General features: G+C 43.0%; 1 protein-coding gene across 1 annotated transcript in view; it reads left to right on the top strand.

Annotated features, from left to right (window-relative positions):
• The first annotated feature begins 2,067 nt into the window (after nucleotides 1–2,067).
• Nucleotides 2,068–26,619, top strand: part of LOC124795592 (headcase protein-like) — a 216,941-nt gene continuing 192,389 nt past the window's right edge. The window contains exon 1 of the mRNA XM_047259664.1: nucleotides 2,068–2,136. Coding sequence (XP_047115620.1) covers nucleotides 2,098–2,136 — 39 coding nt within the window. The 5' untranslated portion in view covers nucleotides 2,068–2,097. The remainder of the gene's footprint in view (nucleotides 2,137–26,619) is intronic.

The raw sequence follows: 26,619 nt of genomic DNA, 5'->3' as shown, positions 1-26,619 counted from the left end.
CTTTACTCAACAATAACATATTTTCCTTCACTGTTTACAATACTCCGCGAACGCTGGGATAACTTTTCGATTCCACGACTGTAGAAATTATGTGATTTTTGAGGCAAAGAACTCGTCGAGTCTTGTTCGGAGTGCGTTTTCATCCGGAAAAGAAGTTCCTTGAAGGTTGTTCGATAGCGAGCGGAAGAGGGGAGAATATGACAACACATGATCAACTCAAATTCTGTATAGCGCTTTTTGTCAGTCTGGCAGACTGCGGACGGGCGTTACCTTGGAGTAACATTTCTTCACGCAGTCTTCTTGGTCGTTGTTCTTGGACCGCGTCTGCAAGGAGTCTCAGTTGTTGACAATAAATGTCAGCAGTGATGATTGCACCACGGGGAAGCAGTTCGTAGTACACCGCACCGTCGCTCTTGCACCAGGTGCATAACATTATGTTTTCTGGATGCGCGCAGGTCTTTGTACGGAGAATTGCTGCTTTGTTTGGGCTCCTTTCCTTAGGTTAGCATAAAGAGACAATTTCGCGTCACCAGTAACGATACAGGGTAGGAATGGTCGGTATGTGCACGTGCCAATTGATGACGACCAAGCAGACATGCACATGTGGCCACCCGTACATTTTTGTGATTTTGGCGTAGAGTATGCGATAGCCATACACCGTTTATTGAACCTTCCCCATTGTATTCAAATGTCGCACGATAGTGGAATGATCACAGTTCATCACATTTGCCAGTTGTCGAGTACAATGACGTGGATCATTGTAGATTAATGCGTTTAAACGATCATCATCGAACCGCCAACGTTTTCCTGAACATGAAGAGTCACTAACGCCAAAACGATCCTGCTTAAAACAAGAAAACCATTTTCTTGCTCTGTCCAGTGGCATCATCCCCATTTCTGGCTACCCCCGTTGCTGCCACCCGTCTATTGGAACTCAGACAGAAGAATTGTCTGAAACATTCCGATTCCTCCACTTGGAGGGTTGGAAGTTTAATAGTGACAACTCTTTATTTACAGCTCGTACAAAATAGACACGTGTTTCAAAGTTTTACTGGCCTTCAAAGTAGACACCAGCATTGTGTATAAGCCGTTGCCAGCTATGTGGAAGTCGTAGCAGTGCAGTTGTGCTGACAATTCGAGCAGCGCGGTCTATTTCCCGACGAATTTGTAGCAGTTCTGAAGCGAATGCCGTGAAGTGTTCTCTTCAGTTTAGAAATCGAGTTGAACTCACGAGGGCTTAAATCGGGGGAGTGCAGTAGGTGGTATAGCACTTGGTACTCCATTTTCTAGAGCCCACAGCTCCAATCACTGTGTCCAAATGACAAAACGTCAATATGTATACTTGAAAAGGAACAGTGATCTACAAATGAAAAATGACACTCGGTAAATAAACCCATAGCAACCGGAATACCAACATGCGAAAAAAAACATTAGGAACCCAATATTGTGTCTTGTTTGATAATGCAGTGCAGCATAAAGATTAATTCAGTTGCTCGTGATCCACGAATCATATTCCCCAAAGAAAAACTGTAACGGCAGGATCAGTAATTTTTGCCTATTTTAATGACTTGAGACACAGCAATATGAGTCATCTGGCAAGAATCTGCTCTTGCTGATGTACTCCAATAAGGCCCGGCATTCACGTGTATAACGTCATATATTCGTAGGAATAATTTGCTTTGAAATTATCTGTTGCTGTAAAGGATTACCTTTACACAAATCTGCGATTGATCCGTATCATATACGCCATATACACATTCGCAGCATACGTAAAAGCACGGAGAGCACCACCCACGATGCCGTATTTCTCGCAGTTGTATTTCGTTTGAAATCGCAAGCGATGCAGCTAAACAGTTGCCGCGAGGCGTGCGGGACTGGCACAGTTACGCGTTTTGTTGGTTGCCCTGTGCCGGACGTGCGGCTTAGGTTTTTGTGTCCGCCGAATCAGCTCGGTTTCCCCGGTATCAGATGGCAGGCCGGCGGGCCAAACTGTTAAAGCGGCACGTCTGAGCGAGGGCGGCTGCGCGCGGCGCCGCTGCAGAGCAGGAGACCCCGGCCACGGGCAACGGCAGTCGCGCCCACGACCAGCTGCCAGACATGTCGCGCTGCGTCGACGGCCTGCGCCGCTGCAACAAGGTGCGTTCCGTGTGCTGCGTGCAGCCGCATTATGTTGGCAGCCGTGCGTCATAAGCTGCGCATCGCCGGAATGGCGGCCGGCGCCGCGCCCCTCGAGAACAGCTGACTAGCGCCGGGCGCTCGGTGCGCTTATTGATTGTGTCTAACGTTGTTGCTCTCCTGTGACGTCTCTAGAACGCGGGTAAACTAGTGGGGGACAAACCCGATGACAGGCCGGATCGCCATTGTGATGCTGGTGCTCCAGCGTGGCTACCATGAAACAGATCGTTCATAAACTCGCAAAAAATTGTATCCTTATTGACGTCACGCCTACGAACTTTCCGTGTTGAGGTAGGAATGATAGTTCGATAGTTGCAATGATTTTGGAAGCTGTTACAGTGGCATTATCAGAACAGTATCTTAGTATACTAATTTATACTCAGATACTGATGTACTTCTATGCCAGTAAAAAGTTGTACGCAGGTACGTAGTGATAAGAGAAAAACCAAATATTGCATTTTCCTTCTCACACTTACAGGTGTCACAGTTTTCACTGACTGTGGATAGCTGTAATGTAACGCAGTGCGTTTCGTACTCTAGTGTGTTACATAACTTTTAATTTTTGAAGATTACGTTTTGAATGCACTCTCCTTAGCGAAAAGAGAAACGTTGCGTAGAAAGGAGAAGCTAATGCAAGTTAACCAGTTTGGTTCTATTATCAAGATAGATTCGTAGCTTAGGCATTGACTGACTTGATGACATTGTTTCAAAATGGACGTAGTGTATGAAATGGAGGCCAGAATACAAAAATAGTTCTGCAACGTTTCCAACGATAACAGCAGTCTCCCAGATGTTACATCTCCTCTTTCTTGCTGGACAAATCGAAGAGATCGTTAAAAGTAGAGCGAAAACCGCTGTGCATTGTGTTGTAAGTACTATCTGTGTGAACTGTATAGATGGTTTTTCTTTTTTGATTTGAGCGTATCGAAGAACTAAACAAATGCTTTGGTTCGACCTGCAACATTTTCGCCTGTTGGGAAGCACATGCAAAATCAGATCCATCTCATTTTCGGCGCATGTCAAGCGAATCTGAAGCGCCTTCGAAGTTGCGATCGAGTTAACGGTCGGAAGAAATGATTCGCTTGTTGATTAAAAACAGTTGATTCTCGCCACGCAATCAGCAATGTCGCCGGATTAGTTCGCCTCTTTTGTAGGACAACCGTCTCGCTGCCATTTTTCTCAGTTTATTGAACAACATAAGGAACTAACGATTATATTTTCACGTTTTTGTTATCGAACGCTTATTTAACGTCGGTCAGAATATGCTGTACTCCGGTCGTAGAAAGTTCTTTGCAAACGGTTGTAATAAAGGAGCATTCGGCATAAGTCTTTCATATTTCTCTGTCGCACTCTCTTCTCAGAAGCAGAGTTGTCCAAGAGGCAGTATGAACATCAGTTTCACACGCCGACATCGTATGATTTGTTATTTTATACACTTGGTCTACAGCTCCACGACAAACCTTATGTTGGGAGGATTTTTGAAACACTCCATAACCTGGGATATTATTGCCGGTTAGAAACTGCTCATTTATTGTTTTTCGGTTATGAGCACCCATCATATTACCTAAGAACTTCTACTTAACCGTAGAATCTGCGTCGTTCGTGTTTCTTTTCTTTTCATTCTGGGATCCACTTGTTTAGGAGGAAATTACAAAGTGGTTAGTATTCTTCTTTAGCAACAAATTATTAACAGGTGCAACATCGACTAATTCACATTTATTACCAGGAGCTTGCGTATTACATGTCATTATGACACCAACAGGCTCCGTGTCTCTCAGGAAAAAAAGTAGAAAGATCAATAAGTTGTTCTTCGATTGCTAGCGTTTTGTTATTTTCTCTAGTCTTACAGGACAGTATAACCAAAAGCTATTTTCCACAGAAGAAACAACTGAATATCTAGTTTTCGGAACCCTGGATCAATAAAAGAAACAAGAAAGACTGTAAATATGCTGTAGCATGTAGCAATGAGTGCTGTGTTATTGAGATAATTGTCACCTGCAGTAAAGAATAACAGGTGTGTTTCGCTGGAAAACCCTTAAAGTTATATTTAAATAAAAGTATACTAGTCTTTTTTTTAAAATTGTAATTGAAAATGTAACCTGAAGAACTGTGTATACCTTCCAGCATACTGATGAAGGCAGTTTTATTCAAGCGGGAAATGTTTTTTTATCTGGTTTTGAATGAGTGTCTTTGAAAGAGATCATGTTGTTAACTGTATATCCCATGATAAAGTTATAATGTAAATTTTGATAACAGTGCTATAGTTTGTTTTTTCATAGGACCAATGAACTCCCGTAACAGTAAATCATAGGATGCTATAAAGAACGTTTCTCTTCTATGTGAACCCACAACAATTTAAAATGCTCCACTTAACTCGATATTTTACCATCTTGTGATTATGAAATGACACATTTTCAAGAGTTTTGTGATAGACAAAGAATACATTATATTTTTTTACGATGTAACGACGATCTGTTTTCCCCTGATCATCTAAGTTGCTGTTCTTATTCTTTACAGTGGTAAACCATGCCAATTACATTTAAAATATTCCAGAATATTTCACAAATGAAAATACAAATCGTATTTCCCTCGATGAGCCTATCGTGAAGTGCAACTGTGACTCTGACAACCGATTAGCTAATTTATCTGGTATATATAAACAAAACAATAATAAAGTTTTTCTGGATTTTGGTGTGTGTGGTTCCACGTCTTCGGAGCTAAGTAATTGAAAATATGTGTCATAGTTTCATCTCATGAGGGAAATGTTTCTTCTAGTTACAAGAAATGCAGACAGTGTACGTGTTAATAAAAACACAAATACTCACAACTTTCATGGTAAGAATTCCCTAGGGATGTGAGATCGGGTTCTGAAAACTAGGTTTGACTTTCACCTTCACTCAAAATAATATTCTTACACTGATGAACAATGCAGACATTGCTGGACTGTTTCGGTGTTCATGATGTATTCCCATTTTTAACGTATTTCGTCATTAGCTGGACTAGATATAAAAATTTTACTGTGATATTTCTCAATCCTTGCTGCTGAAAGTCCTATTTATTTAGGTAGAGGAATAAATTACGTTCACTTATCCTGTTACTTGTCGTTTTTTTCAACTTCGTTTCCATATCTCTTAAAAGTAAATCATGTTCTGATTGTGGGTGTCAAACAATCTATGATCTGGGTTAAAATTCCTATGAAGAACTTCCGTAAGTGATCTATTTAGTTGCTGTATCAACTGCAGTTTTTGTAAACAGAAGAAAATTCCCTCTTAAACAAAAATTTGTACCAATTAATCCCGCAATTTGTTTTTCTGTTGTCAGTGATAAAGCGTTTTTACTTTTGCCAAAGAAGGCTAATATTTTTCTTCTAACCCGTATTTTACCGTTATAAGAGTAGATGGATTCACAAAGACGCCCACAGTCGTTTTATTTCTTATATTTTGTTGTTGTTTGGACATTAACAAAAAATACAAGCTTAATGCAGATAGCGTGCATAAGATTCAATAATGTCGACATATTGGTTTTTTACACTATCCATCGTTGTCTTCAGCATTTTGCCACAGAGGTTCATTACATTGTGGTGCGTTTGACTTTAATCGCATTTTCCACAATATAATCTTCTTCGTATCAGCGTCTGCGATGTAAAATAATTTGGCGTTTATGTCGTATGGTTTCTAAGTTTAGACTTAACGCATAAAATTCTTGCGCTTTGCCGGTGGCGTTATGCAGGGAGCGTTCCTTTTCCTCGGCCTGTGAGGAATCACTTGGTTTTTGGTCGTCAGCTGTTCATATATTTCATACCTTCCATCTAGAATACAGAAGTTCATCGCAACCTGGTTGGAGACGTATTTTTACCGTTGCATATACTCCGATACATATTTTTTCAGCACCACACTGAATACAGAATTTCCAGTATTTTTTTTTCGTCAAGAAATAATTTTCAACTTTCTATTTTTTTCTTTTCTGAAACTGGTATGTTAGTGCTGATTATTTATCTCGTAATTTCTTCGTAGCTCTTGAGTTTTCGCACAATATCTTCAAATTTTACTTAATTAATTTGGATGGTTTTGTGCTTCTACTGTTATATAATGGTCCACTATAAAGATTCACTGAACTCACTGCTCGAGGTATTCGTAAGCATAGCCATACCTACTTCAATACTTCAAACGTTGTTTTTCTGTTCAGAAACAAATCTATGCCGTGGAAAATAATGTGAAACTGAAATTAGTCGTAACAGTCGTACTAGTATTTCTTTAGTTTACATGAAATACGTTGTTTCTTAAGTGTCAAGCTTCATATAAAATGGAAATGAAATATTTGGACAGACTCTCTCTCTCTCTCTCTCTCTGCGCGCCTGTGTGTGTGTGTGTGTTTGTAAGCACACATGTATTAGTTTATGTTGTATTATGACGGAAACTGTAGTGGCATATAATGTCTGTTGCCTGCCGAATAGGACCAATAGATTTCATTTGAGGCTGATCAGAGTTCATGATTGTGTTTGAAACGTATGTTGGTGAGCAAAGTTATTTAAAGAAAAAACTTCACATTAGCTTTAGGCTTTGTGATGAAGTTACAGAAGAATTTAACGTTTCGTGCATTTACCGAAGGTTCCTTTAATAACACGTAATAAATTTTTCCTTTACGGTTCATTCCCGACTATCATTTGTTTCAAAAAATGGCTCTGAGCACTGTGGGACTTAACTTCTAAGGCCATCAGTCCCCTAGAACTTAGAACTACTTAAACCTAACTAACCTACGGACATCACACACATCCATGCCCGAGGCAGGATTCGAACCTGCGACCGTAGCGGTCGCGCGGTTTCAGACTGAAGTGCCTAGAACCGCTCGGCCAGAGCAAGTTAGAGTTCTAATCAGGTTTATATCGCGGAAATTTTGCGTTCCACGAAAAATGATGATAAATCGTAAATTATTGAAGATTCGTAATAAGTTCCTATAAATGTATTATTCATTAGGGAAACTTCTCAGAAGGTTCTGCTGTACCGCATTTTTTCCTTCGTTGTGGATGAGCACACTACGGTGTAGAGTAATGTACACTACTGGCCATTAAAATTGCTACACCAAGAAGAAATGCAGATGATAAATGGGTACTCATTGGACAAATATATTATACTAGAACTGACATGTGATTACATTTTCACGCAATTTGGGTGCATAGATCCTGACAAATCAGTACCCAGAACAACCACCTCTGGCCGTAATAACGGCCTTGATACGCCTGGGCATTGAGTCAGACAGAGCTTGGATGGCGTGTACAGGTACAGCTGCCCATGCAGCTTCGACACGATACCACAATTCAAGAGTAGTTACTGGCGTATTGTGACGAGCCAGTTGCTCGGCTACCATTGACCAGACGTTTTAAATTGGTGAGAGATCTGGAGAATGTGCTGGCCAGGGCAGCAGTCGAACATTTTCTGTATCCAGAAAGGCCCGTACAGGACCTGTAACATGCGGTCGTGCATTATCTTGCTGAAAAGTAGGGTTTCGCACGGATCAAATGAAGGGTAGAGCCACGGATCGTAACACATTTGAAATGTAATGTCCACTGTTCAAAGTGCCGTCAATGCGAACAAGAGGTGACCGAGACGTGTAACCAATGGCAACCCATACCATCAAGCCGGGTGATACGCCACTGTGGAGATGACGAATACACGCTTCCAATTTGCGTTCTCCACGATGTCGCAAAACACGGGTGCCACTATTATGATGCTGTAAACAGAACCTGGATTCATCCAAAAAAATGACGTTGTGCTATTCGTGCACCCAGGTTCGTCGTTGAGTAGCACGTCATCTTCGTGATATAGCAATTTTAACGGCCAGCAGTGTAATACGAAGGTTGGAACTTTAATAGTGGCAACTCTTTATTTATAGCTCGTACAAAATAGACACGTGTTTCAAAGTTTTACCGACCTTCAAAGTAGACACCAGCATTGTGTATAACCCGTTGCCAGCGAGAGTGCAGTAGGTGGTATAGCACTTAGCAGCCCCATCAGTCAAACAAATCAGTAACGTGCTTGAGCATTGTCCTGCAAAATGATGGTCAGGTCCAACAGAAAGTGTCATCACTTCTGTCTCTATGCTGTTCATTTTTGGAACACAGGCTACGACCAGCTTAGACTCAGAAGTGATGACACGCTCTGCAGGACGTGACACCATAATTTTTCAGGACAATGCTCAAGCACCAACAGTGCAAGCTGTTACTGATTTGTTTGACTGATGGGGCTGCTAAGTGCTATACCACCTACTGCACTCCTCTGACGTAAGCCCTCGTGAGTTCAACTCTATTTCTAAACTGAAGGAAACACTTCACGGCATTCGCTTGAGAACCGCTGCAAATTCGTCGGGCAATAGAGCGCGCCACTCGAACTGTCTACACAACTGGCACTGCTAAAGCCGTCGGCACACGGACCGTGCTGTCGAACGTTAACGTTCAGCGTGCCAAGTTCAACGTGCTGCTGAACGCTCAGGAGCGATGCGACTTGTGCATACGGTACGTGAACCCCAACGTGGTGTACGCGATCGTAACGCACTCCAGCGGCAGTTGAGGGATGTTTCTAGTTCGTAAATCACACTGTTTACTCAACGGGCCCGCGTAAAATTCCCACGTTAGCTCCATTAAAACGCACATTTCCTCCATCGTCCACGAAAAGGAAAATACCATGTCCAATCAATAAGGACACAAGCTTATAAAAGTGTCATAACAAATAGTGCGGTACAAATTTGGAATACTTCTCCGCATAAGATAAACATTATTTCGTCATTCCTACATTTTAGTAAAACCCCAAGGTCAGTCTTACTTGATCACTGTTCCCGCCCAGCAGCAGAATCTTTACAACATGTGAATTACGAAGTGTAAAAGAAAAATGAGCAAAATATCTTTATACAAGTAGCGCAAGCTGTCCAGTAGATTAAGTCAATCGAACAAAGTCACCCCTAAAAAATAAAGGTGAACTTATAATTACGTAACATCAAATATTATAGTATGTACTTATATAAAACTAATAAAAAAGTATCAGAACCTAATAAAACGCGAATTTTAAGGAAAACAAATTTGGATGTGTGAAAACGCGAACCACCGCCCTAAGAAACAAGTCACTGTAAGCCAGAGACGCTACGCGTTACGCTGAGCTAACAACGCATGTCTGTTATCTAATCATAGTGTCCTAGCCCTTGCTGCAAACCTTAGTCGTAGATACGTTACTAATTGCAATTTAATTATAACAAATTGTACCAAGAACAATGCGTTTTGGGTGGATCTTCAGTGTGTCGCTGCCTTCAAATAGCCTACACTCATAATACGCAATTTACAATAATTCTTTTGCCACGAATATGATGTTTCTCATTATTTTATTGGAACGAATCACACAATTAACAACGGGTTTTCCAGTGATTCTCATTTTGCTGGTGCTCAGAAACGGCAAATATACACATAGAATATGGTGCATCACAACTCTGTACTGAAGGGAGACGGCGTGCGTGTGACGTAGGTGGCGTTGTGCCATCTCATTGGTCAACGCTCAGACGCACGCTCAGAATGTCTGACATGCCAGATATTGCTCTGCACGCTCAGAAAGACTCCCGAACGTGCTGTTCCACGCTATGACGTCAAAAACTCGGCACGCTCAACGCTCAACGTTCGGATGCACGGTACGTATCCTACGACTTAAGAGTATCCTACGACTTCCACATCGCTGGCAACGAGTTATACACAATGTTGGTGACTACTTTGAAGGTCACTACAACTTTGAAAGACGTATCTATTTTGTACGAGCTGTAAATAAATAGTTGCCACTGTTAAAGTTCCAACCAGGGTATTTTTGACAATGGTAGTACACACTGCGTTAGGGCTGCGCTACTTCTGCAGTATGTTAACCGGCTAATTTGTCGCTAACTCGGAGCACATTACTGCGGAGTAGAAGCTTTGAGACAGTTTTTTGTGGTGTCACCATATCGCCTGTAACGGGCTGCCTTTTCAGGGCCGATTACCGGTGTAAGCTGTCGCTGATGGGGCGAGGTGGCCCTTGCGCGTTTGTTGTGTACTGCATTCGACGCAGCTGTTTCCGCTGCTCTCTGTTCGTCCGGACGGAACTGCAGCACTCTGCGCGCATAAACCCAAAGGTGCTGTCGAGCGGGGCGGGCTCCCCCGTAAAAACGGCCGCTCGGCGCGTTCTCGGGCAGTCTCATGTGCAATTCTAATGGCTCTAACATAAGCCGGGGGCGCCGGCTTATTACCGTCGCTGAGCCGGAAGTTGTGTCACAGTCGAGGGCCGCCCGCCCTCGCGGCCGTCCGAGGAGGGCCGTGTTTCGGAACACTGGGCTGGAACAAAGGCCGCCCAACTATCCACTCGTAAAGCAGTCGTCAGTTTCGTTCTCGGTGACCTGGCCCCCGCAGCTGCATTGTACTCGGCAAGGATATAACCAAAACTGACAGTGCCGCAATTCAAGTGCGCTATGGGCGAAGTAGGACAGTGTGGATAAGCTGAATCTATTAATGTAAACGTGTAAACCTCGTCAGCTATTCCCTACGTACAGTTAAAAATAGACGCTGCTGTTATTTACCGTGTCGGAAGTAACTAAAATTGTTGTTGTTGTTGCTGTGGTCTTCAGTCCAGAGGCTGATTTGATGCAACTCTCCATGCTACTCTATCCTGTGCTAGCTTCTTCATCTCCCAGTACCTGTTGCAACCTACATCCTTCTGAATCTGTTTGATGTATTCATCTCTTGGTCTCCCTCTACGATTTTTACCCTCCGCGCTGCCCTCCAATACTAAATTGGTGATCCCTTGATGGGTCAGAACGTGTCCTACCCACCGATCCCTTCTTCTAATCAAGTTGTGCCACAATTCCCCAATTCTGTTCAGTACCTCCTTGTTAGTTACGTGATCTACCCATCTAATGTTCAGCATTCTTCTGTAGCATCACCTTTCGAAAGCTTCTACTCTCTTCTTGTCCAAACTATTTATCGTCCATGTTTCACTTCCATACTTGGCTACACTCCATACAAATACTTCCAGAAAAGACTTACTAACACTTAAATCTATACTCGATGTTAACAAATTTCTCTTCTTCATAAACGCTTTCCTTGCCATTGCCAGTATGCATTTTATATCCTCTCTACTTCAACCAACATCAGTTATTTTGCTCCCCAAATAGCAAAACTCGTCTACTACTTTAAGTGTCTCATTTCCTAATCTAATTCCCTCAGCATCACCTGATTTAATTCGACTGCATTCTATTATCCTCGTTTTGCTTTTGTTGATGTTCATCTTACATCCTCCTTTCAAGACACTACCCATTCCGTTCAACTGCTCTTCCACATCCTTTGCTGTCTCTGACAGAATTACAATGTCATCGGCGAACCTCAAAGCTTTTATTTCTTCTCCATGGATTCTGATCGGGAAAAGAATGATACAAAGAAAAAGTGGAACACATGAAAAATTTCATACGAGGATGTGACAAAGAAACAGAAACAAGAAAATATATTTAAGCCAATTAATTAAAAAAATAATGATCAAAATCATTTCGATAAAAATTTAAAAATAATAAAATTACTACACCTGATAAGACTTTTTAACGCTACTGAGTATCACGCAAAATTCCGAAATTTTTTCGTCCATTACTCGCAAACGGCGGCCCACCAGGGTGAATGGCTGCGTGGTGCGATGCCTGGAATCTTGAACTACATCACCGTATATTTAGTTTTAAAAAGTCGATCCCCCCGCTGGAGACCTCTCCTTGTTAGTGGCAGATGTGACCTTTCGCATTTATGTTGTGAGTAGAAGTCAACAACCATTAAAGAATTTTCTATTTTTTTATTTTGTTTTAGGGTGGGCATAAAGTTACCTCCCCTGGTAATACACGTTACTGAAAATGGGTTGGTACTGCTATGATTAGCAGCGTATTTAGAATGCCCCGCCGAGCTGTTGTTTCCAGTTTATTCACACACTTTCCAGTCGTCATCTTCTGGTGCTGCAAGTTTTACTGTTACGTGTCCTTGCTGCCTGGACTCCAGTCAGACTGTGAAGTATTGTTGATCTTATGCCGCTGTTTACAGCCGAGTTCGATTCCCGACGTCCCCTCTAGGCCTTTGATGCCCCTTTATTTTTCACAGCTCTCACTGATATTCTGTAAAACGCAAATTCTCTCAGCGTTTATTAACTCTGGTGGATGATGGCTAGCGAGATTTTAATAAAGTGAGTGCTAGCATCAACGACAAACGTGATTAGACAACCAAGCAAATCAGTTTTCGCCGAGCACTGCCTCGAAATACAGTATCGTGGTGCAAACTCCAAATTTATGGTACAGCATAATCAAACAGTCTATCGAAATTAATACGTCAGAAAACCTAATAAACGGGGACGGCAGTTTCAATTTAAATTACGCTCAGTGTTCGGCACTCAATTTATTAAAGTCTCGCCCTCCATGATATCCACCACATTTGGAAAACGCTGAGAGAATTTGCGTTTCGCGGAGTATCAGTGCGTATGGAAAATAAAAAAGAGCACCAGAGGACGTTGTGGGCCTCGGGAATCGAACTCGACTAGCTGAGATAGCTGAGAGTCTGGTTAGAAGCCAGGCATCGAGTACACGTAACCAGGAAAACTGCCAACACCTGAAGTGATGACAGAGACGGTCCTCGAAATATTGCACGTAAAATGGAAACAACTATTTTGCAAAACATTCTGGAGTACTCAATAATTTTTGCATTTTGTTGCGGTGTGAACAGGATGTGGCCTAAACGTGCATGCAATGCGCTTCTAGAGTGTACGAGCAGAGACTAAAAGAACATGTGATGGAAAAACTGGGATTACCATTCTCAGTCATGTTTCATTTCAAGAGCCTCTTCTATTTCACTCGACGACTTAACTAATTTCTAAAATAACTTTAATTTCACGCCAGTGGCGGTCGGAAAGGTTGAGATGAAGTTCCTGCGATGATACGACACGCCTATAGCACCTTTCCTGTTGACTCCCTAGGACGACAGCAAATGAAACATCTGTGCTCTCCGGCCACAAGAGCGACGGCTGTGTAATTACTTCGACTCCCGGCGTGCCGACCTTGCCAATGCTTCTGCTGTCTATGAAAGAGAAACTAAAACTCCTCCAGTGGAGAAAACTCTGAGCCGATTTGCCGTGCTTTCGTGCGCAAGTCGTTATAAACGAAAGCAATACAAGTTTAACGTCGTTTGTACGTACGAGCGGTAGATGAGAAAATCTGCATGGTTCTATCTAACCTTTTCACAACCACCTTTTTATTCAGAGAGGGAAACATTAATGTATAATTATTGTAATTAATGTCGTTGTCGCAATATGAAAAAAAAATCCGCTGTTTCACTGTCCAAAGTTTCCAACGCGGGGATGAGTACGCCACATGTGTCCCACTGATATTTTGACGTGGGTCTGCTATTCAGGGTGACTGATTCAGCTGCCCCTAGCGGTGGGTTTATGCAACCTGCAGTGCTTTCAGATACCACACACAAGATTTTCCCGTTTTGCACAAATTACAGAAAGAATCAACAAGATGTTTTTGAAGGAAATTTCGTGTAGTTAAATTCTGTACTGGGATACATTTTCGCCAGAGGCCGTAGTTTTCGAATTATTCAAGATGAAAGTACAAAAGTTATTTTCAAAAGCGTTTTTCTAGAACAGTTTGAAAATCATGCTCTCCAGTAAGAACGTATTCCAGTACAAAGCTTAACTACTATATTAAATTTTCTACAAAACGTGCTGTTTATGACTAAAAATTTGTGTGTAAGGGAGTGAGAGAATACGAAAATCTCCAATGTGGTTTTTGAAAGTGTTGCAGGTTGCATAGAACCCACTGGTAGGGGCAGCTGAATCATACTGTATGTGCCAGTGCTAATAAAATGATCATCCTGTATTTTTATGATATATATATATATATATATATATATATATATATATATATATTTGTAAAAACACTTGGATCATATTTATAATTATAAATTCTTTGCATTTCGGTAGATTATTCCAAATGAACTGCTCTTTATCATTCCATGCAAACTGGAATGTCTCGTGTGACAGTCACATCGATCCTTCTATTTGTGGTAGGGCGTGTAACCATTAATGCACTAAGCAATCTTACACTCTGTACGTAACTTGCAGCGAATTCCGACTGGTTCTCTGATAACCTATCGTGGCACACATGCAAATGCCCCAATGGCAGTGAAAGGATTAAAATGTGTTTTAGATGGCCGAGCGGTTCTAGGCGCTACAGTCCGGAACCGCGCTGCCGCTAAGGTCGCAGGTTCGAATCCTGCCTCGGGCATGGATGTGTGTGACGTCCTTAGGTTAGTTAGGTTTAAGTAGTTCTAAGTTCTAGGGGACTGATGACCTCAGCAGTTAAGTCCCGTAGTGCTCAGAGCCATTTTTTTGTGTTTTAGAGTGTTACAACAAAAGTGTGACGTGTAATACCTTATATTCTCGAGTATTCTTGTTAGTTGTCAGGTCGTACTTTGAACTCTAGTTTTTTTTCATGTCACTCCGAAATTTGGAGTGTACATCGAGACATTTTCCTCTGGGTGCTACTCATTTGGTTGTTCGTTAATAATTTTCTGCACCCCATAAGAGACACGAAGAACCACACTGCAGTACAATAGTCTGAGCACTACGTCACGTTATACGCACTGCATTACAATATCGCCTTTCACACATATGCTTTGTACACTTTTTCGTACGAGTCGTAGTGATTTGCAAAAGTTAGTGTAGATGTAGTAGTAGTCGATAAATAATTTGTGTGCCTCTATGATACTCGCTCCGCTGACCTTAACGTCCTCATTACCAATTTCATTCACAAAAATGACAAAAAAAATGGCTCTGAGCACTATGGGACTTAACATCTTTGGTCATCAGTCCCCTAGAACTTAGAACTACTTACACCTAACTAACCTAACGACATCACACACATCCATGCCTGAGGCAGGATTCGAACCTGCGACCGTAGCAATCGCGCGGTTCCGAAAAAAATGACATTTCTTGGCCCACATCCACTGTGACACATTAATAAAATTATATCAATTAAGAATATGAGAAAAATGAGTGAAGAATGGCCACAAGAGGCTTGTAACCTCTCAAAATAAGAGAATTGTAAGAAAGTGTTTATAGTCACATTCTTTTGTGATTTGTTGTTGCTGTTGCCGATGTAATTTTACAGTGTGTATGTTGATATTAGACCAATGATGTGAAGTTATTATTTCACAGTATTTACGAGTACCTAGTTCACCCGGCAGCGGTGGATAGCGGTTCTAGACACTTCAGTCCGGAACCGCATGACTGCTACGATCGCAGGTTCGAATCCTGCCTCGGGCATGGATGTGTGTGATGTCCTTCAGTTAGTTAGGTTTAGGTAGTTCTAAGTCTTGTGGACTGATGACCTCAGATGTTAAGTCCCATAGTGCAAATAAAAAAAATTATCTAGTTCGCTGTTTTACAAATCCAATCTGTTGTTGACAGTACCTTTCTTTTAGCGCTCTGGCAGCAAGAAGAGCAGAACTGTTACTGTAGTTAATTAGTGACTCATCCTTAGACAGCACGTCCTTCGCCATCCAGTTGGCGTATCGGTCCAGCGAAATGTAGCCGTACATGATTAGTACCAGTTTCAAAATGCAGACTATCTTCAGCTGCGTCAAACTAGAGCTACCCCTCAGCCTGCCACGACAGTTCCGTAAACACGGACCTCTGCGTAAGACAGCTGTCGGTTTCATGGTCAGTACGGACAAATCCTAATCTGTAAATATTGTTATTACTCCTAAACCACTAATCTGTTTATTTTAGAACTATGGTAGTAGCAGCATAAATTACAATAGCTCTCAATTTTGTCCACTGCTGTCGTGTTGCCGCCGTTACTGTATTACATAAAAGAAATAAAAAAAGCCATCCTCCTTTAGTTACAAATAGAGATTTTTATCAATGCACAATGCATTTCGAAACCCTTGGGGGTCGTCTTCAGGAGATCGATCAGTGTACATCATTTTTGGAATTAAGGCTACTACTGGTTCAATCAAGGGTTTATAGATATATCACAAGATGGCGCATAATGACTACAATTTTAACAAACGTTACACAAGAATGAAAATGTCTTACTGTTTCCAGCAGTGGTTATATAATTTTTAAGTACAGTGTGTAACCACTGTAGGAAACAGTGAGTAACTTTTATTTTTATCTTAGTTTTGTAAAAATTATAGTCACAATGAGTGGTGGTGGTGGTGGTGGTGGTGGTAAGTTCCTGTGGAACCAAACTGCTGAGGTCATCGGTCCCTAGGTTTACGGACTACTTAAACTAACTTCCACTAAGGACAACACACACACCCACGCCCGAGAGAGGACTCGAACCTCCGACGGGGGGAGCCGGGCGAACCGTGGCGAGACACCTCAGACGTCGCGGCTCATAATGTGTCGCCTTGTAATGTAACAATGTTATGTTTACAAGACCGGTAGTAACCTAAATTCAGAAAATGACGTAGGGTTATTACGCACCTGAAGATGGAGCTCCAGGGCTCGAAATGCGTCGTGTATTGTAATGAAAATCACGATTTGTGATTGAAGGAGGATTGGGTACTATCATTCCATGTAAAAAAGCGAAGTTCATACTGATATCTGTGTAATTAACACACATGTGAAAAGAGACCATATGTAATTTAATGAGGACTTATTCAGACTTTATTTGGGTGAAAATGGAATTACAATATCTTCCGCGGTGCAGGAAATATCTGAGGTGAGCAACTTAGCTAAATCAGCCTATAGATTGTCTGTAGATCGTCGAAACTTTCTGTATAACTGCAGAATCCCTGTACTGTGTTGAAACTGCTCCATTACTCTGACAAGAGAATGGTCCAATCTGACACCCCGAAACCCACCCTGAAATTTTTTTATGCACCAAGAATAGAGGAAAAGAAATGCACTGTCAAAATTTTAGCTCCTAACACACACTGCAGGTACTTATTTTAAATTGTTGAAGCTACACGTTTTTGTCGCACGAAGAACCGCTCATGATAGCGGTTTCTAAACCCTAGCGCGCGATTGGCCGTGACTAGCGAGCGTAGAGCCGCGTATTGTGAATATTTAGAGTGACACACGCGAATGTGAAGCACCTAAACCACACACAAAAGTCATGTATCAATTTTTTAACAGCACGCAGTTCATATCGGCAGCTAAATCCTTGTATTTGTAATTCTCACGAAGGTGACTAGAGGAGAATAATTAATCGAGGTAGTGTATGACGTTACATTACAGACGACTTCCATGAATTGTGACTATGATTTACTGAAATAAAGTATTTCTTACACGTGCACCATTTTATAATAATTCTTGTAGCAGAGTTATTACGATATTTTTGAATAATGTTTGTTCCCCATGTTCGACACAGTAAACCGAAGTGTCATTTGAATGACGAAAGAAAAGATTTTCCTTACACCAGGTACACCTGACGAAAGAAAAATTTATCGTTTCAGGCACTTCCCAATAATTACTAGTTTTATTTAGACAGAATTGCGGTGAGTAAGAAATGGTACTGGTTGTTATTCTGCTTGATCTGCTGCACACTGTGCATACTTAAAGCAATTCGTAAGACGTGCCAATGCAAACTGAAAATGCACAAATGACTGAAATTTAAGAATACTGTTGTCTTGATAAATCTCAAATGACACAGAGCTATCGGAAATTATATTGTCCGACAGTTTCCTTAATAATGCTTTCTACAGTCGAAAAAATTCTTTATCGAAAATCACATTGGTTGTAATGGGTGGAGTCCGAATTATATGAACAGTGTTTTCGTTGTCCTCCTCAAAGAGAAACGTGTCCTTATTTCCAGGCCAAGAGTGCAACAAAAGTAATGAATTATTTTCTGCAAATGGTAAACAGACGTTCCGGATGTAATACTGAAACTTATTCTCTCCCATTTTTTCAGATTTTGACAACTCGACTATAAGATTTTCGCCAATGAAGAGCTTCTTTTATTTTTATTCCTGATACAGTTTGAGCTTCCTGTATAAACTGCGGAAACAGCATACTCATACTTATCGCTGTTATTGTTGTATATGAATATATCATAGCGTTAACCGATTGCACAACGGACTGTTCGTTTTTCGCCTCGAAATGATGGACTGCGTTACACTCGCGGTTCTTTCACGAAACCTGACTGACGTGCCTTTGACACAGGAGATGTGGGCATAACAGCTAGCTTCGTCTTCACGTCAGCTACGAGTTAATAGCATCTACTCTACACCTTTATTTGAAATAAACATCGGTGTTTTGGGACTTCCTATGCTGTATGATTTCTTGAATCTGCTTAAGCAGCAATGCTCACCTCAGCTGCGATTCGGAGGGAGCAGGCGAGTAGTTCTTCAATGGTAATGGTGCACTACCTGTCACGTGCGGTCGTACGTGGTTCATATCTCAAGAAAAGTCCTGTAAAGAACTGTTGTTCTTGTTATTTGTCTAAGTTCAGGGGTTGGTGTTGGTTCTTAATCGGGGGGGGAGGGGGGGGGGCGGATGGTAATGGGACTTTGCGGCCACCGTGTACAGTAAATCTTTCGGGTAGTTTGTCTTTCATTCTTTTGCGAGTTTCATTTTGGCATGTATTTATTACTTTGTGTAAGTATTTCTTCCGTTTATACAGTTCACGGCCAGGTTCTATGCAGCGAAACTGGGTTTGCACACGCTGAATATTAATTGTTAGTTTTATCTCCTCTGTTAACACTTACGCCACTGCAAGAGCAACTAGTATTTATTATGGATGTTAAATGAATTGCAGATTTGTGTGAACACAGTAACTGTGGACAACCCGCCTGGTTAGCTGTGCGGTCTAACGCGCTGCTTCCCGAGCGGGAAGGCGTGCCGGTCCTCGGCACGAATCCGCCCGGCGGATTAGTGTTGAGGTCCGGTGTGCCGGCCAGCCTGTGGATGGCTTTTAAGGCGGTTTTCCATCTGCCTCGGCGAATTCGGGCTGGTTCCCCTTATTCCGCCTCAGTTACACTATGTCGGTGATTGCTGCTCAAACACTGTCTCCACGTACGCGTACACCATAATTATTCTACCACGCAGACATTTGGGATTACAGTCGTCTGGAACGAGACTTTCCCGGGGGGAGGGGGGGGGGGGGGAGCCCACTGGGGGCGCGAACAGCACAATAACCCCGGTTCGGTGTGGGGCGGCGGTGGGGTGGGTGGACTGCTGTAGCCTGTTGTGGGGTTGTGTACTACTGAGGGCTACGGCGGTGACGAAGCCTCTCCGTCGTTTCTAGGTCCCCAGTTCAATACATACATACATAAAACTGTGGACAATTCTTTTAAAGAGACTATCAACGAAAATTGAAATTCGCTTTACAGATTACCATCGCGCCGAGTCTTGTTACCCGTTTACCGATGCGTCGTCAACCAAAGACATGGACAGCGCCTGCCACGCTGCGCATGCGCAGTCCGCTGCTTCTCCGGCTTGGGAGTGCTATTCTCCAGCCACTTAGCGAGCTTCAAATACGGCAGTTTTCAACATTTTTTTAAATACTTGCAGTGTTTATTCTCCCTATATAAGAAATTTCAGAGCATGTTTCGACATTCCGAGCGAGGTGGTGCTTTGGTTAGCACAGTGGACTCGCATTCGGGAGGACGGCGTTCAAACCCGGGCGTCCGGCGGTTTTCCGTTATTTACCTAAATCGCTCCAGGCAAATGCCGGAATGGTTCGTTTGAAAGGGCACGGCCGACTTCCTTCCTCATGCTTCACACAATACGAGCTTGTGCTCCGTCTCTAATGGCCGGCCGGTGTGGCCGAGCGGTTCTAGGCGCTTCAGTCTGGGACCGCGCGACCGCTACAGTCTCCGGTTCGAATCCTGCCTCGGGTATGGGTGTGTGTGATGTCCTTAGGTTAGTTAGGTTTAAGTTCTTGGGGACTGATGACCTCAGATGTTAAATCCCATAGTGCTCAGAGCCAATTTAACCATCCGTCTCTAATGACCTCGATGTCGACGGGACGTTAAACCCAATCTTCCTTCCTTTATGCTTCGACATGGCGGATCGGACCATTTCCTCGTGGCTTTGTTTCGACTGGCGTGCAACACGCTGGTGTGGCGGGTCTCCAAAGGACGTGAACACGAGGGGAAGGATGTCGGCCGCGTGTCCCGTTTAGTCCAGGAGGAGAGTCCCCGGTGGCGCCAGGCTAGAGCCGCCCCCGCCCCCGCCCCCGCCCCTGCGACTGGCGCCAGAGCGCGCTGGCCTGACTAATGGATGAGCGGCCGCCGCTGGACACGGCCGCGCACTCCAGCCTATCAGCTCCCGCTCTCCCAAGCCAGGGGCGCCCGCCGGGTCGCGCCGTCGTGTTCCCTTGTCTGGACGTCTGTCGGCGGCTCGGTAGGCGCGCACGAGATCTCTCCGCGGCCGTCTCCTGGACCTGCCCGGTGCCCGCCCAGCCACACAGCAGGCTTTCTGACTTAGCAGCGGGCTTCACCTCTCGGAGGGAAGGACGGAGCGGTTAGGGATTAATGTCCCGTGCTGTGTTCTGTGGTCGTTGACGAGCTCTGGGCTATCGCTCGAAGCGGCACTACATGCCTTGTCGCGTCGCGGCACCGGTCGTATCAGCAGCTCGGACTGATATAGACAAATGTAAATTAATGCAGATGAATAGGAAAAAGAATCCTGTAATGTTTGAATACTCCATTAGTAGTGTAGCGCTTGACACAGCCACGTCGCTTAAATATTTGGGCGTAACATTGGAGAGCGATATGAAGTGGGACAGGTGGATAGTCATCTTCGGTTCATTGGTAGAATTTTGGCAAGATGTCGTTCATCTGTAAAGGAGACCGCTTATAAAACACTAATGCGACCTATTCTTGAGTACTGCTCGAGCGTTTGGGATCCCTATCACGTCGGATTGACGGAGGACATAGAAGCAATTCAAAGGCGGGCTGCTAGATTTGTTAATGGTAGGTTTGATCATCACGCGAGTGTTACGAAAATGCTTCAGGAACTCGGGTGTCTCTGGAGGAAAGGAGGCGTTCTTTTCGTGAATCGCTACTGAGGAAATTTAGAGAACTAGCATTTGAGGCTGACTGCAGTACAATTTCACTGCCGCCAACTTATATTTCGCGGAAAGACCACAAAGATAAGATAAGAGAGATTAGGACTCGTAGCCGCGCGGGATTAGCCGAGCGGTCTAAGGCTCTGCAGTCATGGACTGTACGGCTGGTCCCGGCGGAGGTTCGACTCCTCCCTCGGGCATGGGTGTGTGTGTGTGTTTGTCCTTATGACAATTTAGGTTAAGTAGTGTGTAAGCTTAGGGACTGATGACCTTAGCAGTTAAGTTCCATAAAATTTCACACACATTTGAACATTAGGACTCGTACAGAGGCATATAGGCAATCATTTTTCCCTCGTTCTCTTTGGGAGTGGAACAGGGAGAGAAGATGCTAGTTGTGGTACGAGATATCCTCCGCCACGCACCGTATAGTGGATTGCGGAGTATGTATGTAGATTTAGATGCAGAAGTGTGACTTGCGTTGCCCGTTTACGACGTTGACAACAGTGTGGGCTGAGGTCCAGCAAGTCACTTTTAATGGAGTGAGAGCGAGAAAATCACCTAGGATGCTTAACAGAGGCGAATCTGGAACCGAGAGGAGAAATTGTGATTTGTAGTAAGTGAATAAGGGTGCAAACACTTACGGATTCAGCCTAAGAACATTTACACTGAAGCGGCAAAGAAACTGGTATATGCGTGCGCATCCACACACAGAGCCACTGTATTGTGGGTGATCAAACACTTTTTTATGTCTGCCTGGAGTGGCAAACATAAGTTGGAATTGGTAGCGGGACGTGACAGGGGTGTGACGCAAGATCTGATGGCCGAGAAAAGATTAGTCTCAGAGTAAGGCGCCAGCGATCAGGAAGATTACTTGTCTTTATTCTCCACCGTCTATTGTTCTCGTAGCAAGTAGCTACGTAATCAAGTTCACAATTCAATTCACAAATCCACAGTGCAATCCAATTCGTAACTAAGTTCTAAGCCCAAGGTTGTCATATAATATCTATACAATAACACTTCGATATTAACACAGCTAGCGAGCAAGAGCGAGTGGCTGTGGCGTCAGGTCTGTGCTCCCGTTGTATCTTGTGGCCACAGAGGGAGCTGCAGGCAAGAACTATTGAATGGCGCGACGTCTTCAGCTGGAGATAACGCCATGAACGTCCGGCGGCCGCGACGTGAAGCTAAGGCCGACCACCGAGCATGTGCGGCCGGGCTGCGCGACGGCAGGGCGCGCGTGATTCAGGTAGGTCCGCGGACATAGCGCACGCTGCAAGAGCATCTTCATTGCCCCTGCAGAATGCGGCCGAGAATTGTCGTGTAGAACGCACCGCATGACAGTTATGTTATGTGGATTGGATAGCTTCAGGCGAAATCTTTCGCCAGGCCCTCATACTTGGTGGGAGACGCTAACTTCTAGCCATCTTTACGTTCTGTCTTCTATAACGAGGGAACTGAAAAGTTGGTACAACGCTACGACAGATGCCTAAGTCTGACCGGCGACTGTGTAGAGAAGTAGCTGGAAGGTGTAGCTAACCGTTGCAAATAAAACAGTTTTGATTTTCACTGTGGTTTCCATTGCGCAACTTATCGTTCCTTACTTTCCGAATAGCACTCGTATTTTGCATTGAATTTACGATAAGCAGTTACACCTAGTATACGGCATTACAGAACATTTAGCAATTACTGTTGTGCAGAAATGCGAAAAAATAAGCACAGTTCACATTCGTTTATGAATACAAAAATTGAGCTGAGTTACAGGGAAGTCGTTTTGAAACTGTGGTTGCTAGCAGCAGTGGACGTGAGAGAGAGCATAGAACAGAGAGAGACAGAGAGAGAGAGAGAGAGAGAGAGAGAGAGGAACGTGATGAAACAGAGAGAGAGGGGAAAATAAAGTGATGTGAATAGCTGAGAAATGAAAGGAGTGCCTTGAAAACTAAGATTCTGGAAAGTGGCGAGGACTCTAGAAATTTAACAACTATGTTTAGGGCGGGATGCTTCCCAGTTGCTCGCCTGAGGGTCCGTGTTCGTGGTCTGATCATCAGCACAGAACATTCCAGCTGGTAATTGTGTACATTGACAGCCTGGCCGCTCCTGCTGCTCGCAACAAATTCCAGGGAGTTCACGCAGGTAGAACTAGCGAGCGACAGAGAGCTGAGTAAGGCAACTCTTTTCACTGAAATAATAAGAAATGACTTTCTCTAATGTAGGCGGAAACGCCCAGAAAAAAAAAAAACCCGCAGCATTCCCCACCATCCACACACTCCCATACTGATAATGGACACGCCACAGTTCGATTTTATATCGCGTAAATTGTGACACTGTCAAAGTTATTTGTTGCTATTATAGTTCTCAAATCAGTTGCATGATTCATATAATTTCCAATTTTTCCGCCAGCTGCAGTGGCCAAGCGGTTCTAGGCGCTTCAGTCTGGAACCGCGCGACCGCTACGGTCGCAGGTTCGAATCCGGCCTCGGGCATGGATGTGTGTGATGTCCTTAGTTTAGTTAGGTTTAAGTAGTTCTGAGTTCTACGGAACTGATGACCTCAGATGTTAAGTCCCATAGTGCTCGGAGCCATGTGAACCATTTTTTGAACTAGTTTTTACGTGGAATGCTTCTCAAATTATGTATTTCACTGAACTAAAATATTTGTGGGAAGTGCGTGTGTGTGTGTGTGTGTGTGTGTGTGTGTGTGTGTGTGTGTGTGGAGGGGGGAGGAGAGTTTTAGTAACAAATTACTGTGACTCCTTCTCCATTCCCAAAGCTGGATCCTGGATCGGCGCCTTCTCGCATTGCAAAAATGGGGTCGCAAGCCGCCCTTGGTGTTTCAAGGGAACCAGCCGGCGATTATCTGAACTCATTTGGATAACGAACTAGACACTCAGAACTTGCTGCTTTCCTTACAATCACAGAGTGTCCACATTTTTTCTGTAAATGTCAGCACGGCCATTGTAGAACAAGATTGCCAACGGCTCTGCCTAATATTCAGAGCATTGCAGGGGGAGTCCATAAATTGCGTCACACGAATTTCATGATTTTTGGAGCCTCCCCCCCTCTTGTCACAGGTGGTCACATTAACGCACTTTTATATTTAGAATTTATTAAATTAAAACAGCACTTCCAAAATTATTTATATATTTCTGTATAAAATATTTTCTTCATAAAATCAAGAATAAATCAAGCGTTTTAGAAAATTTGCAGAACATTACAAATCAAATGAACAATACAAAATTTAATCATCTTGTGTCCAAGGACTTTGAACACATTCCTTTACATTATTCGTGACTCGCATAGCAGTCACCTCGTTCTCGCTTTGGATAATGTTAGGAACATTCGATGTGTCCACATCATCTTCCTCCAACCATACAGCACCGACATCGTTTATGAAACAAAGAACTTTCTTGGCACGTCTTGCTGCAATTCTTTAATAATGAAGCTTCGTGACGGAAAAAACCTCTTGTTGGCTCTTATATGATTCCATGTGTCAATTAGTGGCTTTGTATGATGAAAAATATAGGCGACAGATCATTTAAATAAGTATGTCTCGACATTGGGGCAATAGGCGTAGTGTACGGAACGATGACGCTCAGAGATCCAAAGGTAACTGTAGTAACAGCGGAGCATATTTACCTTTAGAGTCATAATTTCCTACGGTCACTTACCTATCTGAAGTCAGTTTAACCAAAACTGGTGGTGGGAAAAATTCCTTTTCCAATAATCGCCACGGGTTAGATCGTTGCACACCGGAACACGCGACAACCTGACATGTTACAATTTGCAAACAATATATTGTGATTCACGTACATTATTTGCGTACCAAGTAGCACCATTTTTCAATCTCCTAGCCTGTATGGCATCCAGTCTCCTATCTGTTGGCGCAATGTATTCGGCAACCATAGGAAAACCGTCAGTGAGGAGCTGGCCAGCACGATGCCTACACTCTCAAAGTTCCGTTTTTCTGGCTTTGATTAGTTCGATTACTGGAATCAAAATGTGAAACAAAACTGTCATGTTTTGACATAACACCAGTAACTTTGCGACTAAGAGGCGCCATTCGTTGCTACTCTCTGTTAAGTGCATTTCTTCCTGGAGCGTCTATGGCGATGTAAATAGCAGCCAAGTGAAAATATTTCAAATGTTGTACAGCTGATCCTGTAACTCACTTGTACAGTGAATTTTCGTCGGACCACCATTCCAAGTGACAATAAACACGAGTTTTACAAAAGTTTCTCGAGTTCTCATTAACTTCTCGAAAGCTGGTAATTCAAAAAGTCTATGTACGTCTGTGGGATGAGGCTTTGTGATAGAGGAAGAATGTTTTCCACTACGAATCGCTACGAATCTGTAGGCCCAAAGTGTGTCACAACTTCTGGTTTCCCTTCACAGCCTTTCTTCATTGCAACGTCTGCATAAACAGAGTGGATAAGTTTGAGTTTTTCAGCGACTACGACGACATGATCCAGTAATTTTTTCACAGTAGTAAAAGTGCATTACTACTGGTGCTTGACTATTTGCTTCTATGGCACATGTGCTTTTTCATCCATAGATAAAAAGAGTACTTGACCAGGGCTCAAAATTGAAGCTAAGGATTCAGGGTTTCTTGTAGCAGCTATACAGAGTTTGCCATCTTTGTACTTTACATGAAGCGTAGAATCTAGTTTGCACAATTTAACAGGAATGGTTACCACGTGTTTTTTCCCTTCCTCTGTATTGATCCGTCTGGGAAGGAAATAACCCTGATCGGCTGGTAGCATATAGCTTTGTTTACATAGTTCAGCTTGTAAGTCGTGTAGCATTTTGCAGCACATTATAATTTTAGTGCGACGTCGATCATCAGTTGCCCCATCGAAAACTACATTCGCCTTTATGAAATCAAATAACGAGATCGATTTTAAGAGCTGCTGTTAATTTGGAATTACTTCCATAAATTTCTAGAACCCTTTTTTTTTTTTTTTTAAGCATCGCGACTTCTTTTCTGTCGTTTGACTGCAGTGATATTTCTCTTCAATGTGTTTCTTTCCTTTTGAATGTCTTTCCCTAATACTGTTATTGTCATTGTTACTTCATCTGTCGCCATGGCAGCATTGCGTGATCACAACAAGCTACTGAGCTCAGATTCCAGTATATGCTAAAATTTTATTTTTAGAAGTGTTCTGACTAGTCGCTGATTTAGGTACTGTTTGAGGTAACTGGATTCCACTTGGTTGCATACTAATATCTTCAGTTTCTACTCGCATGTCTTGTTAGGTTTCTTCTTGCAATTAAGAGTAAGCATGTAAAATGTTGAATACGTGCATTCCACACAACGTGTACACTAAATCAGCCTGAAGAATCCAACTACACGATAGTGAGAACTGTACCTTTCGAAATTACAGACAGAAAGAGTTTGCTTTACAAT

The sequence above is a fragment of the Schistocerca piceifrons genome, chromosome 4, assembly GCF_021461385.2.
Source record: "Schistocerca piceifrons isolate TAMUIC-IGC-003096 chromosome 4, iqSchPice1.1, whole genome shotgun sequence".
Taxonomy (NCBI): Eukaryota; Metazoa; Arthropoda; class Insecta; order Orthoptera; family Acrididae; genus Schistocerca; species Schistocerca piceifrons.
This window is presented reverse-complemented; position numbering and strand designations above follow the sequence as displayed.